This window comes from Squalius cephalus, assembly GCF_949319135.1.
Source record: "Squalius cephalus genome assembly, chromosome: 7".
Classification (NCBI taxonomy): domain Eukaryota; kingdom Metazoa; phylum Chordata; class Actinopteri; order Cypriniformes; family Leuciscidae; genus Squalius; species Squalius cephalus.
Window position 1 is genome coordinate 4,893,292 of NC_137128.1, and position 19,296 is coordinate 4,912,587.

General features: G+C 43.6%; 1 protein-coding gene across 1 annotated transcript in view; it reads right to left on the bottom strand.

Moving 5' to 3' along the window:
• The window catches only part of LOC307161633 (protein NLRC3-like), a 262,998-nt gene that overhangs the window by 227,667 nt on the left and 16,035 nt on the right, over nt 1-19,296 (bottom strand). Inside the window, exons 6-7 of the mRNA XM_079876492.1 lie at nt 18,397-18,570; nt 18,125-18,295 (exon numbers count right to left, since the gene is read on the bottom strand). Coding sequence (XP_079732618.1) covers nt 18,125-18,295; nt 18,397-18,570 — 345 coding nt within the window. The remainder of the gene's footprint in view (nt 1-18,124; nt 18,296-18,396; nt 18,571-19,296) is intronic.

A 19,296-nucleotide genomic window follows, 5' to 3' on the forward strand; every position in this document is an offset into this window, starting at 1 on the left:
CTGCGCTGTATTACGCATAAGATCATCGCATCACAGCGGAGAATTCAACAACATGCGGTGTATGAGAGCGGTTTCTGCCGCGATGAGTTTAAAAACGCTCGCAACGCGGATCATATAGTTCATATATGGACCAGAGCAAGTGATTTTCAAGTTTTTATGGATATATTTCATATACTCTAGTGTAGGGTTTCACAACCTTTTGCCTACTGCGACCCACTTTTTTTTAATGCCAGTCATACAACCCACTAAGGTGGGAAATAAATCAATAACTGAAATGCCTCTTTAGATCCAGGCTACACCGTAGGCCTATATGCTTATTATAATTAATTTCACAAAAACACACAAACATTTTGAATAATTAGGCAGACTATGAGGCAAACAGATTTTTTTACTCAAGTTAATGTTGCATTAAAATGGCAAGAGAAACTTCGTTGCAGGATCTATGAGTTGTGGATATTCGTATCTGGTTTGAATCCAAAAGGAGCTCAGGTCTATCTTGCGAAAAACAAGCTGCAGGCTGCTGTCAGATGCAAGTTCCACTAACTGTGTTTGCAAATTAATGGGGAGTACAACATCCACATCACTTGGGTCTACTGAAAAAGGATCACAAATCCACGCATTCCCAACTCTTCGGTCGTTGGAAAAATAATCAGAGAATTTTTGTGTTAATCTGGTCAGGTGGTCCTGGACAATTCTCTGTAGGCTTATGTCAGTGCTGATGTGAAGGAATCCCTGCAGAACATCAGTGAGGTTAGCTAACATGTCAAACATGTTCTCCTGCACTTTCTTCTCCCACAATACCAACTTCCGTTTGAATGCTTCAGTTTTATCAGCCATCAAGAAAACACCATTGTTTTCCCCCTGAAAGCATAGGTTTAGCTGGTCAAAGATATCGGACATGTATGCCAGTTTCCCAAGAAATTCAGCCTCCGTATAATCCTTTGCCAGGGGAGACTGTTTCTCCTCCATTAATGTGTGCACCTGCTTGCGCATTTCAAAAAGACGATTAAGAGCTTTTCGTTGTGACAGTCACCAAATTTCACTATGATATAACAACTGGCGGTGGTCTGATTCCAGCTGGTCCAACTGAAAACAAGCGGGAACTGAGTGCACTGTTCTTTAACAAATTAATTGTTTTGACAGTGTCTATCACCTCATTTAATGGCACTGACATTTCTTTGGCTGCAAGGCTTTCACGGTGTAAAAAGCAGTGAACCCACGTCGCCTCAGGTGCTCTGTCCAAAATTTTCCTCACAACCCCGCCAATCATTGAGGCTGCGCCATCAGTGCAAATGCCTACACAATTATTCCAATCCAGACCATTATTTGTGAAATAGCCATTGAGGCAACTGAAACCCTCATCTGCTGTTGTCCGTGTTGAGAGCACATTGCACATCAGTAGATCCTCATGTGTTGCACCTTCCCAGTTGTATCGTACAAATGCAAGCAATAATGCCATCTTTGAAATATCGGTTGATTCGTCAATTTGAATGGCAAACAAGGGGCTTGCTCGCAATTGATCCAAAAGTTGCATTTCAATATCATCACTCATGTCTATAATCCGTCTGGAGACAGTGTCGTTGGAGAGTGGGATTTCTTTTATTTTGCTAGCTGCACTTTCCCCTAGTACCTCAAGGCACATGTCAACTGCACATGGGATAATAGCACGGGCGATATGGCCAGCTGCCAGATATCTTGCCTTCAGGATGCTTTTTGAAGCTATTGTGAGCGACACAATACTACTTTGCTGTCTTTTAAGTAGGTCTCGCTTTTGTACAAAGTAATCCACAGGTTTACCCACACATGTTGGATGTTTAGTCTGTAGGTGAAGTTCAAGTTTGGATGGCTTCATGGACTCCTTTGCCAAGACCTCACCACACTCGACACACTGTGTTTTTTTTTTTTGTCCGACGCAGTAAATCCATATTTAATATAGTCCGGGTTGTACTTGCTTATCATCTTCTCAATGTCCTGATTGATGCCAGACCAATACACAGTGTCTCTTGCCCTCCTTTTGCATTTTTCAATTCCCAAGTGTCCCTCATGAATCCTTGTAAGCATTTCTTGAGTTTGCGGAATCACTATTCTGTTCAGTCTTAGCAGTAGTCCATTTGCAACACTCAGCTCTGACCTGATGTGGTAATATTTTGCACAGGAACCTTTTGGCCAATCAGTATGAATGTTCTGTACAACAGTTTGTAACTCTGTCTTTTGCTGTTTGTTCTGCTATTTGTCTTGATTTTATGTCTGAAACAGGCAGGGAAGCAGTGATCATACTCACATGAGCCTCAACGTCATCTCCAGTAGAGCTCACATGACTCACTGTGGGTGCTCGGGATAGTGCATCTGCTAGCACTATGTGTTTACCTTGTGTGTAGATTAAATCAAAGTCATATCTTTGTAGCTTCGCTGAATCCTTGGAGACATCTCATTTAAGTTTTTCTTTATGATAGCAACCAGTGGTCGATGGTCTGTCTCCACTGTAAAAGTGGGGAGGCCGTAGATGTACCCATGAAACTTTTCCAGCCCAACCACCAAGCCTAGACATTCCTTTTCAATCTGGGCGTACCGACACTCAGACTCAGTCATAGAACTGGAGGCATAAGCAACAGGCTTCCAATCCTCTCCCTCTGCTTGCAGTAAGACCGCACCAAGGCCATCTTTCGATGCATCTGTGGACACCTTGATTCTCCTGGTAGGGTCAAAGAAAGTGAGTACAGGTGTAGTAGTCAGCGTTGTTTTGAGTTTTACCCACTCTTGGTCATGCTTTGCTGATCATGCAAACTCATTTTCCTTATGTAGGAGGTCTCGCAGGCAGGCAGTCTTGGCTGACAAATTAGGAATGAATTTTCCAATGAAGTTGATCATTCCCATAACCCGTAGTACTCCTTTCTTGTCTATGGGCCGGGGCATCTCCAGTATGGCTTTTATTTTGTCTTTATCTGGCTCTATTCCTTGAGCAGACAACTTATCTCCTAGGAATGTAATTTCCTGGACGCCAAACTGACACTTGGCTTTGTTGAGTTTCAGTCCATTCTTCTGGACACTCTGCAGCAATTTGGTCAGTCTCTCATTGTGTTCCTGCAAAGTAGAGCCCCAGCAGATGATATCATCCACGTAGACCCGGACTCCTTCTAGACCTTCTATTATGTGTTCCATTGCTCTGTGAAAGATTTCAGATGCCGATATGATACCAAAGGGCATCCTGAGGAAACAGTATCGGCCAAATGGTGTCTTGAAGGTACAGTATTTTGTGCTCGCTTCTTCTAACTTGAGCTGCCAAAAACCTTGAGACGCATCCAGCTTTGTGAAGTACTTAGCACCTGACATTTCACTGGTGATTTCTTCTCGCTTAGGGATTTGGTAGTGTTCACGCTTTATGTTTTCATTCAAATCCTTTGGATCCATACATACTCGTAGTTCATTGTTCTTCTTTTTAACACACACCACTGAGTTGACCCAATCTGTAGGCTTTTCAACCTTTCTGATAACTCCAAGCGTGGTCATCCTTTCCAGCTCTTTTTTAAGACGATCATGCAGGGGTGCAGGAACTCTCCGTGGAGCATGTACCACAGGCTGAGCATCATCCTTAAGCTGGATCTTGTATGTAAACGGCAAGACACCAAATCCTTTGAAGATGTCAGGGAAGCTGTGTACAATCAAGTCTACTGAATCGTGTGGTGTGTTCTTAGCTGCACTGTCACAGTTGATGCGGTAGACTCTTTTAACCAATCCCAAATCCTCACAAGCTCTATCACCTAACAGTGAATCATGTCCTTCAGCAACAACAGAAACAGTATATGGTGCACTTTGCTCCTTGACATTACTTTTAGTCTGCACACACCAAAACAGTCTATTTCCTGTCCATTGTAGTCCTTCAATGGTATTGTCTTTTTCTGCATTATGGGTTTTTCTTTCATGGCTTTAATGTCACTTATACTTATCAAATTTGCTTTTGTCCCAGTGTCAAGTTTCAATGTAACTAATGCTCCATTTATCTGCAGTGGCACAATCCATTTATCCTCTTTTAATGAATTCACCTCATAGTCAGCATTGCTCATTACTGTGGGCTTCACATTTTCTGTGGCTTTATCTGATGTATAGTCACATGACACCATTCCTACAAAGAATGTCTCACATAAATCAGTGTCCTCAACAACATGCACAGATTGTCCTTTACATGATTTTCCTTTTGAAAAACACTGCTTGGCAAAGTGATTCTTACCATTACATTTTGTGCACATTTTACCAAACGCTGGACATTGCCTCGGTTGATGCTGGTAACCACACCGTTTGCAACTGAATGTCCCGTCCTGAGACTTCTTTGCATTCTTGAACTGCACATTCTTCTTCCCCTTGAAGGATACAGCACCAATTTCTGCACTGTCACCAATTACAGTTGCACCATTATTTATGTCACTGAAGGTCTTAGCATGCTTTTGAGCCAATTCATTGGCATGGCAAATTTTTACAGCCTCCAGTTTAAGTTCAGTTTCTCTCAAAAGACGTTCTCTGACCTTTTTGTCATATATTCCAAAGACAATCTGATCACGTATCATGGACGATTTCAAATCCGAAAAATTACATGTCTGTGCCTTCAATTTCAGATCTGTGAGAAAGCTATCAAATGTCTCATGTTGCTGCGGTGTACGTGAACGAAACACATACCTCTCATAAGTTTCGTTTTTCTTCGGAGAACAATGAGCATCAAATTTCTTTATCACTTCCTCCAGTTTCTTGTCATCGTCAGGTTGATCAAACACGAACGTATTGAACATTTCAATCGCATTTGGACCTGCTATGGTTAGCAGTAATGCTATCTTCTGTTCGTCTGGTTTATTCTTCAACCCGATCGCCGAGATGTACAGCTCGATTTGCTGTTTAAAATTCCGCCAATTGCAGTCAACATTACCCGTGAGCTTCAAACCCTCCGGTGGCCTCAGCGACTCCATGTTGCGTTTCACAATTGTCCTCAGCTTAACTTCAATAACCACTCCTGGTACCATGTAATGTTCATTCCTTTTTCAATGATAACACATTGTTGTAATGAACAGCTAGCTTGTGCTAGTCATTTATTTGTTATTCCTCTTAAAACATCCTGTCACCGTGATCACCTAAAAGTCCCAGGTCCTCTCTTTAAATACACAGTAAATTATCCTCCAGCACCACCTTGTGTCTACATGGATATATTACATGTTACTGAATATCATTACGGAACTGGGACATTAACTTGTCCAATAAGAGCCGTTCATGGCAACAATAATTTATTTTGATAGGACATTTGAAAAACAGCGTTAGAAGTTACGTAAATAATAATTCAACGTACGACATTCGAAAATACGATTCGTTGGAGGACCGGCTACGTTTACATGCACAACTTTTGTTTCAATTGGACTGAATTCATTCCGATTGATGAATCTAAATTGTAGTGTTTACATGAACGCTAAACGTGATCGGGTTAATGTGCGCGTTTATATGTCACAAGCTTCAAATCTGAATATATTTTTGACATGCGCACACTGCACAAATATACAGAGATTCCCACTGTTTGTGCATACTAACTATTATCTTACATTGGTTCTTTATATGTTTTAAACAGAAAACTTAATATTGATCAATTTCTGGATTTGGAGGCAATGAGCATATGAACCGTTGTGCCGTGTTGCTTATTTATCACACATTAAAAATGCCCCTCCCCGTGCCCAAAACCGTCTGTGGATGAGAATCTGAAACAAGGACTGGTGAGCCGTTGTTCTACTTCACTTCACATATGCAGTGAAAGGAGAATTTTAGAATGACGGGACTCTCATTTATATGACACTTTATTCAACAGGAAGAACAGCTCGTTCAGCGCGTCATACATCATTATGTTATGCGCAGTACTTTCAGTTTTGGTTTTTAATCAGATCAAGTTTTTAACATGTTCTCTCGATTGGGTTAGAAAAGGAATAAACCACCCCTTTCAATCCGATCGAAATTTAATTCGGATTGAGCTCAATCAGATCGATTAAGGTGCTTACATGAAGGCTTTTTAGTCAGATTTAGCCATCAATGCGTTTACTAACAGATTATTTGTTTGCATGTAAACATAGCCTGTTGCAATGAGCCTTTTGTGAAGTCCACTTATTGGCTGTGCCAGTGAACACAGAGAAAGTATCGTGACCCCCTATAGAATGATCAACAACCCACTGGTTGAGAAACACTGCTCGAGTTCTTGTAAGAACTGATTTTCCTGCTAAGACAAAACTCACCCTGCAATAAAGCCATAAAACTCACCCTGGACAGAAGATAGCAAAGACAGAGCACAGGACATTGTCCTGTCCAAACTCTTCTCTTTCCTTATCTCTGCATCCCCCTCTCCCTCCACCCTTCCTCTCCCCCTGAATCAAGTCACCAAAAGTTCACTAAGAATGTCTATATATCACATATGATGTATCTTGTGAATCTATTGTTTTTCCTTTTCATGTTTGGTATCATTTTAAGTGTCTCAGTGTGATTGGTAAAATGTTCTTAATTTCATTGCAGTCATTGGTTTAATGAGAACGATTGAGCTTGAACTTAGGAGAATCCTGTTCTCCTCTCTGGGTGATGTCTCTTCAAGTTCTCTTACGAGAGGTTCTCTCGTATTGCGTAAGTTGCTTACGCATCGGGAAAGTTTTCTTTCTTTGAGATCTGAAGCCAAAAATTATCCTTAATTTTGTATTCATTGTCAACGCAGTGCGGCAGCCGGCAGACCTAGGCAGGCTGTATAAGCGTGCTCATTGGCTGCTCGGCGGCAACTGCTTAAGCCTATCAGTGAGCCCTCTGAAACGTGGCCTCCAATGAGGGCGCTTTGCGCCCTCCACACCCTTCTAACCGTCAAGATGGGTGTGGCCAGCGTGTATATAACCAGTGCTCACAGGCTAAATATCAGATTTTCTTGTCTTCAGCGAAGCTCTTCGCATCGCTGGATCTTGAGAGCCGCTGCCGTTGAAACCAGCGACCAGCAAGCCTAGGACAGCGCCTGAAGAAGCCGGCTGCCTTCGCCACCTTCAGCCATCTGTGCCTGCTACGCTATCCGGCGACATATCCTTTTACTGCTGTGTGTTCGCCTACTGCGACACACGTTTTCTCTCTCTCTAAAAGAGCACGTTTTTATCAAAATGCCCCGTTTTTCCTGCCGCTCGTGCCGCGCCCCGCTCAGCAACGGAGACCGCCACCTCATCTGCGCTCTCTGCCTGGGCCGCGAGCACGCCGCCACCGCACTCTCTACGGGCGGCTGCCCTGAGTGCGAGGAACTTTCAATGTCGACCCTGCGGGCTCGACTTGAAGTTTTCAAACAGGATGTTGCTCCGGCTGTCCCTGCTGGGCCGCGCAAGAAGAAGCGCCGCTCACAGCGACCATCGGAGACCGACGAGGCGCTTAGAAGCTCGCCGGATCCTCTCCCTCGAGCTTCTCTCTCGCCTTAACCCGCCCATTCTCCGCGAGAGTTTCTTCACACGCCTCATCGACGCTCTCACGGGTTGACGGCGCCGCTGAGATGGGGTACTATGGCATTCCCCCCGTGAAAGAGGCGGTCGCAGCGCACCTTTGCCCGCCCTCTCCCGTCCAAGGCTTGCAGGACCACATCAGCCCTCGTCGGCCGCGCTTTCTCCGCCGCCGGACAGGCTGCATCTGCACTCCACTCTATGGCCGTACTGCAGATTCAAGCCAACCTCCTCCGTGATCTGGATGAGAAGGGTTCGGAATCTGCTTCCATCACGGATTTAAGGAGCGCGACGGACCTCTCCCTTCGCGCCACGAAATCCGCTGCCCAGGCCATTGGACGGTGCATGGCCTCTCTGACTGTCGCAGAGAGGCATCTCTGGCTCACGCTCGCTGATATGAGGGAGTCTGAGCACGCGGCGTTCCTTAACGCCCCCCCTCCCCCACCGGCCTGTTCGGCCCAGCGGTAAACGGGATCGTTGACCGCTTCTCGGAGGTTCAGAAGACCACACAGGCGATGAATCTTTTTCTGCCTCGGCGCTCCAGATCTGCTGCACGCCGTCCTCGTGACCAGCCTGCGCAAAGCCCTGCCCAGCGCCCAGCTCGACCTCCGTCCTCGCAGCGACGACAGGGCGGCCGCCCTCGATCTCGCTCGACCAGCCGCATCAGGCCGCCTCCTCCCCGGGAACCCCGGCAGAGGATCGCGGTGAAACCTGAGCCTGCAAAAACCTCCTAGCCCGAGGAAAGAAGCGACGATTGTGTCCCGCCGCGGCCGGACCATCGTCAAAGCTTCATGCTCTGTCAGTCCCCGTTGCCACGGTTACTGCAGACACTCATATCGCAGCCAACGAGCCGGTGAATTCACCCTCTCGCCTGCACACAACCGCCGTTTTCACGGCGACCCAGAGAAATCTCGAAAAGAGCATTATGTCTGGTTGCACGGCTCGCGCTGTATGTGTTTCAAATGCAGTAAATGTGCCCACTTCTCTGTGTTCACCTCTGCACACAAGCACCATAAACCCCGTGTTTCTCACAGAGCCCGCTCGCATAAAGCAGGCAGAAGCCGCTCGAGCGTCAAAAGTAGGTCACGTGTCCACCCCGCTGTGCCCACACCTACTCACTGCCCGCTCTGTTACACATCCCCTCACAACCGGCCATGTTCTAAATACAGATGCTGTGCCCGCTCCCACGCGCTCACACATTCTCTCGAATACTTCGCCCCCGACGCCGCTGTCAAGCGTCGTGCCTCACACTGTATATTCCCCGTCCAAAGCCACCAGGACGCTGTGTGTGAAACGGCCAGTTATCACTGCATGCGACCCGCCGTATCTAAGCACAGAGAGCATGCGCGCCGCGCCCGCCCCTCCGTTTCGAGCTCTCGAGTCCGCGATGAGCGGCGATCAGAGCCCGGAGGCCATTCTGCCCCTGGCTGCACACGCGAAAGCGTGGGAAGCTATTCCAGGCGCGTCAGAATGGGTGCTAAGCACAGTGAAACAGGGCTATACTCTGCAGTTCGCTCGCCGCCCTCCGCGCTTTCAAGCGCGTATCGAGACCAGAGTGAATGGGGAAGTAGCACATCTACTTCGAGCAGAAATAGCTACACTTCTGTGCAAAAGGGCTATAGAACCGGTTTCCCCTTCTATGAGCGAGTCGGGCTTTTACAGCCGTTATTTCCTCGTTCCCAAGAAGGACGGAGCCCTCAGACCAATTTTGGATCTGAGACGTTTGAACAAGGCTCTTATGAGAAGACCGTTCAAAATGCTCACAACCAGACAAATCCTTGTGCAAATTCGCCCGAGGGACTGGTTTATATCTCTCGATCTAAAAGATGCGTACTTTCAGATCCAGATAATACCCCGTCACAGGCCATTCTTGAGATTCGCCTTCGACGGTCAGGTATATCAGTACACCGTCCTGCCTTTCGGCCTGTCATTGGCACCCCGTACATTTACGAAGTGCATGGACACGGCTCTCGCTCCCCTGAGGGGTCGGGGAATGCGAATTCTGAACTACTTGGACGATTGGCTAATTCTAGCACAGTCAGAGGCCGAACTTATCGCCCACAGAACAGTGCTTCTAAGCCACCTGGACAGCCTGGGGCTTACGGTCAACTGGACCAAGAGCTCGCTAGTGCCCAGTCAATCAACCTCTTTTCTGGGTTTGGATCTGGACACTGTGGCAATGACGGCCCGCCTGTCGACACAGCGCGCGCGCTGCATTCGACGCCTGGCCGCGTCCTTCCGGCCGGGCAGCACCGCACCTCTCAAGACATTTCAGAGGATGCTGGGTTGTATGGCTTCAGCTGCAGCAGTGCTTCAGCTGGGTCTGTTACGAATGCGCCCGCTACAACGCTGGCTGAATGCCCGAGTGCCTCACAGAGCCTGGGCTGCCGGCGGCATCCGAATCAGAGTGACTCAGAGCTGCGTTTCAGCACTGAAGCCCTGGTTAGCGGCCGACTGGTACCAGCGGGGAGTGACAATGGGAGCCATCTCACACCGCAAAGTTATCTCGACGGATGCTTCCACCTCAGGTTGGGGCGCTTTTTTCGAGGGCAAACCGGTTTTTGTGGTTGTGGTCAGACCAGGAAAAATGCCTCCACATAAACTGTTTGGAGATGATAGCGTTCGAGAACGCGCTCAAGCGCTTCCTCCCATTCATACAGGATCACCATGTGCTAGTCCGCTCGGACAACATGTCCGTGGTATCCTATGTGAACCGACAGGGCGGTGTCAGATCCAGGAACCTGTGCAAGCTGACAGAACGCCTTCTCGCGTGGGCTTACCGCTCGTTGCGCTCGCTGAGAGCCGCGCACGTGCCGGGCCACCTGAATGTCGGTCCAGACAGACTGTCCAGGGACAACATTCCCCCGGGAGAATGGTCCCTGCACCCCCAGACAGTCCAGTTTCTCTGGTGCCTATTTGGCAGAGCGGAGATCGACCTCTTTGCGTCGAGAGACAACGCTCACTGCCCGAAATTTTTCTCGAAAAGCGAGGACGCGCTGTCCCAGACATGGCCCAGCCTCCCGCTGTACACTTTTCCCCCGATCTCCCTGTTACCACAGGTCATTTCGAGGATCAGGGAAACGCACCACTCAGTGCTTCTTATAGCCCCGCGTTGGGAGAACCAAACCTGGTACCCAGAGCTAGTGAGGCTGTCGCACTCATCCCCATGGCCGATCCCGGTGAGAAAGGATCTCCTCTCCCAAGCCGGTGGATCGATCTGGCATCCCCATCCAGAACGATGGTCTCTGCATGCATGGGTAATCAACGGATACCCGTTGACCTGCCAGAAGGGGTCGTGAACACGATCACACAGTCTAGAGCCCCCTCCACGAGGCGGCTCTACGCGTCTAAATGGTCGGTGTTTTCTAAATGGTGCGCTACTAAGAGCTTGGATCCACGTGCATGTGGGATCCCGCGGGTGCTCTCCTTCCTACAAGAGCTGTTGGACAAGGGCAGGTCCCCTTCCACGCTCAAAGTGTATGTGGCGGCTATTGCAGCGTTCGGTGAGACGACGCGCGGCCGGGCAATAGGAAGGAACGAGCTCATTATCCCCTTCCTCAGAGGAGCTAGACGGATGAATCCCCCACGGCCCCCCTCGGTTCCTATTTGGGATCTGTCCTTGGTCCTGGAGGCCCTGAAGGCTTTTCCCTTTGAACCGCTCGAATCCGTGGATTTAAAGTACCTGTCGCTTAAAACCGTTTTTCTGATAGCTCTGTCTTCAGTAAAACGCGTTGGGGATTTGCACGCGCTATCTGTTAGCCCTGCATGTCTTGAGTTCGGACCGAACGACTCGAAAGTCATTCTCAGACCGAGACACGGTTACATCCCCAAAGCGATTGGAACCCCTTTTAGGGCACAAATCATTTCCCTTTCGGCTCTGCCAGCATCCGATAATGGGGACAGTGATAACCTCCTATGCCCTGTTAGGGCGCTGAGAGTTTACATCACGCGCTCCGCTGCTTTCAGGCGTTCTGAGCAGCTCTTTGTTTCCTTCGGCGGACGCACCAAGGGTCTCGCCGCCTCGAAACAGAGCCTGTCCAGGTGGATAGTGGACGCGATTGCAGCAGCTTACGCCTCCAAACACCTGCAGTGCCCTCTGGGTATCAGAGCCCACTCTACTAGAGGCATGGCCTCTTCGTGGGCCTGGTCCAGTGGAATTTCTATCCACGATATTTGTATGGCGGCGGGCTGGGCCTCCCCATCGACATTCGTGAGGTTTTATAACCTGGAAGTTCCCGCCTTATAGGCGAAATTACTGTCAGTATAGATGACATATATGCTCTGCCCAGTCTCTTATGTGCAGACTACGTTCACACGCTGGCGATATTTCTGGTATGGTACTTAGGGTGAAGTGTTTTATACTCAGACCGGCTGGGCCGCTCTGTTTCTCATTGGAGGCCACGTTTCAGAGGGCTCACTGATAGGCTTAAGCAGTTGCCGCCGAGCAGCCAATGAGCACGCTTATACAGCCTGCCTAGGTCTGCCGGCTGCCGCACTGCGTTGACAATGAATACAAAATTAAGGATAATTTTTGGCTTCAGATCTCGAAGAAAGAAGACTTTCCCGATGCGTAAGCAACTTACGCAATACTCGTTCCCTCTTCTAGAGAGAACCGAGGTTACATTAGGTAACCGAGTACGATATCTCCCGAAACCAGGTGCTACCCCCTGGGGTAGATGGATTGACCCAAAAATATTGGTACAACCCTTTTGTTCTGGTCTGGGTATTTAAAGGAGAACTCCGGTCAATTTTAACATTGAGCTAATTTTTTTCTAAATTTGGAGTGCTGTCAGTACAGAGAACAACGACAAAAATCGGTGTTGCCTACACCGTGTTTTCCTCTTTTTAAAATTTGCACCCTGTTGACTTAAATGGGGCACGTTTTAAACCTGCTTTTAGCCTCTTAACATCCTTGATGTGTCATTACAAGTGCCCAGCCATGTGAGTGATTCCTTTCAGAGTTAACACGGTGAATCTGACTGCAGTAGATGTGAAAGATATTAATAAAATTTATGTTAATTCAGGCAGCGCACATACCTGTATTTACTTCCTATTTTCGGTCGAAGTCCACAATAGTCGATTGTCGAGTTCACGTGCTGTTGCTTAGATACCTATGAACTCGACAATCGACTACTGTTTAAAACTTGCCCCATTTAAGTCAACAGGGTGCAAATTTTAAAAAGAGGATAACACGGTGTAGGCAACACCGATTTTTGTCGTTGTTCTCTGTACTGACAGCACTCCAAATTTACAAAAAAATGAGCTCAATGTTAAAATTGACCGGAGTTCTCCTTTAAGGCTAGGTGACAGAGCATTTTTTGGGAGCCTTTAACCAGGAACATCCCCCATACAGTGCTGTGTCAGTGTTTTCCCCATGGAAAACACTCACACACCACTGTGTGTCTCTGTCAGAAATGCATTGCTTACTTTTAGTCATCTTTGAGTAAATTATGTCATGTATTTATTATTTCTGAATTGGCTTATAATCATTTACTTGTGTAATTGGCATGATACATTTTTACCTGAAAAATAAATGTTACATCTTGATTTATTCTGAAGTTTTCTGAAATCATTATTTTAGTAGATTATGAGGAGGCTGGTGCTACCGCAGCTCTGTGTCCAGGATAGATCAAACTAAAGGCACATATGAACAGAGCAGTAGGCACGTCATCTGAAGACCTTTTGATTTCTGTCTATCACTGACTTGGCAAGTTGTAAGGAAGTGGCTAAATAAACTACACTTTTTTGTATGAGTGAGCAGTAGGCAACCGACTTAAGAGGTATTAGCAAACCCTGCACCCTCTGATCAAGATCAGACTGGCGAGGCTGTGTCCATGAAATCCACGTTAACCCGGGACGTGTGACTCTGTGCGGCATCGGGTCCCTTAATGAATGAATAATTGAAAGTAAGGGATACTCAGAATAATCAAAGATATAAATTAATTAATAATCAGTATTTATGACTATTTTCTAATAATAAACACAATCTAAATTTGATAATCATTTGAAATTGGAGTCAGGGATGCAAAGGATGCAAAGCTTGCACACCAATGAGTGCATTGGCTCGTTTTATCAATACTCGAAGATGACAGGCTCCCTAAGCGTGATCCCAATCAGTCGACACGTTGACTACATCTCCGATCCTTCCTTCAGGGAACGAGGGTTACATACGTAACCGAGACGTTATTTGTGTTTATTATATTTTAATATTTTATTGTTTATGCAACACTATGGTCAACATTGTTGTATTAATATGTGCTTTATAAATAAATTGAAAATGTCTTTATTCTTTCTGTATAAAATTGTCTGTTAAATCTTTCTTAAATTGCACAAGTGTAGATCAGGAAAATCTAAATTTCTCACGAACCCCCCTAGCAACATCAATTTTGGGACCTCGGTTTTTATAAAATCCTCCGTACGGCCCTGCCTTCATGCTACCAATGTCACCATCAGCACTAACAATTGCATGTCCATCAACAAACCGATTATTTTACTTGTACTAATTTATTTACCGAGTATTTTTCTAATTTATTGCGGTGAACATGTGGAAACTGTATCAATAACAGTGCATGTATGCAATTATGTATGCATTAGCCGAGTTTTAGAGTTAATGATCTGATGTAACATAAACGTTGGTAAAACAAATATTTCCTCAAAGTAGAGAGAACGACAGACAATCTGCTTTAATAGACACAGTAAACAGTGGCCCACAGCTGATTAGCAGAAGTATTTCAGTAAGACAGTGATAACGTGAGTTTGCCAGAAGCAGGAGATCTACACAATATAAAACTCAAAACTAAGTATTTTGAACACCATCTTTCAAGAGCAAACGGTTTGCGAATCATGCATTGAACTCCGAGATTTGAGAAGCAGTCGTCAGTAAAATAAAGGGAACACCGCAAAAGTTTAGGATTATACTGCTGTGATACCGTGGTAAAGATGAACTTTAACCTCTGATTCTCCACATGCTCGTCCTTGGGCAGTGAAAAACAACTGGCTTTACCATTATAGAGCACAGCGTCTCCTGGACATGATGCTCTCCAGTATCCACAGGATCAGCTGCAGGTTTGAGGGGGTTCAAGTTTTCCCTGGTGTCTATGCACGCAATAAGTGGGCGGGCAATATGCTAATGTGTCGTCTTGACTTCACGACGAAACGGCTTATGACTTGTTTGAAAAACGATTAATTTCATTGACTCAGAGTCGACTCTTTTGAAAGACAATAACTTTATATACGGTGTACTTTCAGATTTAAAACTTTGCAGGATGTTTTCATTCACTTAGAGCTACGTGAAAGGTAATTTTCAAAAATCCATAATAGGGGCCCTTAAATAACGATTGGAATTCCATTGAAATCACGTTGATCCATAGTTCAGTTGACATTTTAACATTGTTTCAATATTCCTGATAATTGAAATACCATTGCAATTCCGTTGATCTATGGACAGGATTTCAATGTTGTTTCAATATTAAAACAGGGTGCAAAATTATGTAGAATCAACATCAGAGTTCGATGTTGATTCAATGACTTAATGTTGACAACAGAATGTTGATTTAACATAGTTTCAAGGACTGTTTGATATCTGGGCTCTCTTTCTGCACTGTGGTCGCTCCTCCTTTTACGATTCCACTCCACCGTGAGATATATACGAGACCGGTGCGCGCGCAGCTGTCGCTCATCATCAATCACGCCACCGGCCTCACGCCGTTCTCTCACGGCCCACAGTTCTGGCTTTGTTCCCTGTAACTGCTGTTGGTGACGTTCATGTTTCTCAGTCAAGTCTTTGTTTTTTTATTTTTTGTTACATTTTCTACACATTTACTTGAATAAAGTTGCACTTGCATTCAGTAGTGATGGAGAAAATGTTTCAGTTGTCGCGTTTCCATTAAAGATTCGCGCAAAACTTTTGCGATTTTTCATAAATATTGATAAAAAACTATTGCGAAATGACGGCGTTTCCATGAATTAACCGATGTTATGCGACTAAAACGTCATTTTTTCCTCTCGCGATAAGTCATTCCAAAAATCATGGCAACGGACGTTGGTAGGTTTATATACATCACAGCCACGTAACGCACTAGACATTATTATTATTAATGGAAGGAAACGTAGGCTTGTTATCCAAGCATTAATGGCAAGGAAAGACCCTTACTTACAGCACATATGAGGTGTTTCTGGGTTTTTCTCACTCATTTCTGCTTCGAGGTCTTGATTGTGGCATTTCTTTGAGGTTTAGAATCCAGTATTTCTGTCATTCTTTTGTCTTATATGAGTTTAATAAAGAACTCTGTCTCGTATTCTGTCCAAACACACCGCGCCTTCTAAGTCAGGTGACCAGTAAATGCACAAAAACTGTTTCCATTGCAGTTTTGCGAAATATTTATTTTTCGAATTGCCTGAAAAACCACCTCATGCGAGCGTAAAAACTTTTTTGCGATAAATGGGAGTTTTTGCGAAATTGACGTGTTTCCATTGAGCGTATTTTCAATTCGCAATTTCAATTTGCGCAATTTGAAGGGTAATGGAAACGCGGCTACTGTTTCGAAGCATTTGAAACGACACATGCTGGCCAAAAACTACATAAAAACACCTACAAACCCATTTACAAATGTTTTATTGACAGTAAAATCTATCCAATGCAATTAACTAATCATCTAACATGATTAAATATCAAGTGTCTGTATTTTATGTGCTCTTTTATAAATTTTCAGTGCATGTTTTGTTTATTTTATGGATGGCTCAGCTAAACAGGCTAACAAGAGACTATTAACTACTATCATTCTCTTTAATTATACTAATGTCTAATTAAAACGTCTATAAAATGTATAAAACTGATCAGAGATCAGGTAAAACCCACAGACACTTGTTCAATCTCAGTTAATCTTCATGATTCATGGGTTCACAGAGATCATTGCCTCCAGTGGTGAACCATTGACATTTCCAAACGTTTCGAAACAGTTATGACGTAACGAAGTCTCATTTACTGAAATCATGGTAGTTGATTTGGTAGACTTTGGTAGTTTGATACACACTCCGAACCACTGACTCAAAACAAAAGATTGGTAAAGGTTTCATAGCTTCATAAAGCGTGTTTCGAAAGCACCCATCAGTATCATTCAGTCAACTTACCTTCAGTGGATCTTATTACAGGCAGATACTGATCACAAATCTCATTTTAAAATGAGATTGTTGAATTTTTATAAATTACACTATATGCTGCGCCAAAATTATACATTTTACATTTTGTGACATACAAAGATTAAATTGAAAGTAGTTATGAACAGTTCTGATTCTGATGTCACAAAAAACATTGTTCTGCCTCTACAGTAACTGAAATAATTATTGACCCATGATCAAACTGTCTGTCTGCAGTGTTAATTTTGACAGCAAATTTTGATTTAGTTTTAGTCATAGTCTTTTGACTAAAATGCCATTTAGTTTTAGTCATACTTTAGTCATCTGAATTGTTTTAGTTTTAGTCTAGTTTTAGTCGACGAAATACAATAAGATTTTAGTCGACTAAATCTACAGTAGACTTAGTCAACTAAAATATAATGGGTTTCAATTTAAATGCATTTATTTAGAATTTCTCTAAAATTTCCAAACCCATACTCCCGGAGAAAACATATATTAACCTGATAATATGAATGATTTTAAAGTTTGAACGTGCAATACAGATACAGATTTAACTACTGTAACTTAAAAAATATCTTAAAATGAAATAAAACCACTTTTCCTAAAGTAGAACAGTCTTTTTTTTCAATGAATGATATATTCTTTATAACTACTTGCATACATCATTCTCTATTCGTTCAAGCAGACATATTTATTTGTATGAATTAAATATAATTAATCCTTATTAAAGCTATTAACGAGCAGTGAATACTTTTCTCTTTTTCTTTTGTTGCTTGATCAATATTAAGGACACAGACCGCATTAGGTTTATTACCCACTGTCACTTTAAGACATCGGTTCATGTCCAATGACATGCACATAGATACACTCACAACTGTTTAAGAAATAACCGACATAATTTACGTGAATACCCTCCAAAACGGACATTTAGACATAATATTTGTGTGTATTTGTCCATTCAGACAGGAAAGAGAGCTCAATTCAGTCCTCGCGCGCTGTATAGGTGTCTATGTGAATGGCTGCACGCTTCGGGTCGGGTGTGTGCGCACAGAAAACCGTACCGAATATAGCTCTTTTTTTGCGTCGTCACTCCTATTCAGATCTTCATGTCTGCTCTACTCATTCTCCCAGACGTTTACATGTTGTAACGTTTTATGAGACATGCAGCGCATGCCAACTCGTGTGCCGCTGGGTAGATCACGTCACAGTACAATTGTGCGCATCTACCACAAATGCAGGACATCAGACTGGATCGCTTCCCAAATCGTCACTATCTAACATTTTCGTCTAGTTTTTATTCGGTGACGAAAATGTCAATAGATTTTCGTCATAGTTTTTGTCATTCAAAACTAGTTTTTATTTAGTTATCGTCTCGTTTTCGTCTGTGAAAAAATGTCGTTGATGAAAATAATGACGAAAATTATTCGTCAACGAAATTAACACTGTCTGTCTGGAAATATTATCATCAGCTAACATTACAATTAAAAGTAATGTAATATTATAAAGAAATGAGCAATACTCACGTCAGTGTGTTGAGTTGACAGTGTTTATCCTGCAGTAGAGCAGCGATCTGATTCACTCGTGTGTCTCCTAGTTCATGTTTACGCAGATTCAGTTCTCTCTGGAGTAACGGGTTTATACCCACAACTATATTCACATACTGACAGGCTTCATCTGCAGCAGGACTCAAAAACCTGCAGAAGAGTCAATTAAGTTCTCAACTAAATGTCTGTTGCTTTACAAAAATTATTGATATGATAACAATCTTAATTATTCTTCTAAAGACAAGTCTCACCTCAGTGTCTTCAGTTGACAGTCTGGATCCTGCAGTAAATCATTGAGCTGCTTCACTCCTGATTGTCCAGGATCATTTCCTGTGAGATCCAGCTCTATCAGGTGTGAAGGGTTTGATCTCAGAGCTGAAGCCAGAGCTTTATAACCTTCTTCTGTCACACTGCAGTTAGAGAGTCTAGAACAGAGAGGAAAACATTCAGTTGATTAATCAGTTAAACCTGAACAATATACATCCTTAAATTTGAATTTTATTTTGTAATTTATTTAACATCATTTTTGAGATTACAATTATCTGAAATTTCAAGATAATTTGTCTGAAAGAAGAATTTCATATACACCTAGGATGACTTGAGGGTGAGTAAATCATCTGCTAATTTTCATTTTTGCGTGAACTATCCCTTTAAGTACCATTTCAGGTGTTACCAATTACACCATACGTTAGATCTTTCCTTTTCTTGTAACGAAATAAATGCTTATATGTCACTTCAATATTACTCAAATAAAAAAAAACAACAACAATAAATAATAATAGCACAATGACAAAATGGCTTATATTATATATCAAACTTTTATCAACAAAACAACTGGGACTGATGGCATGGTATACCCCCGTTGTAACACTAATAAATGAGAGATCTTTGGATTTTTCCCTTAATTTAAAACAAATGCTTAGTTTGTAGTTCATTATTATTATTTAAAATACATCAATAATAAAATAGTACAATGACAAATTTGCTTATATTAAACAATGGACTTTTATTAACAAAATCAATAAGAAGGATGATATGGTATACCCACGTTGTAACAAATAAATAAAAGATCTTTGAATTTTAAAACAAATGCTTAGTTTGTGGTTCATTATTAATTTGAATGAAAAACACAACAACAATAGAACAAAGAC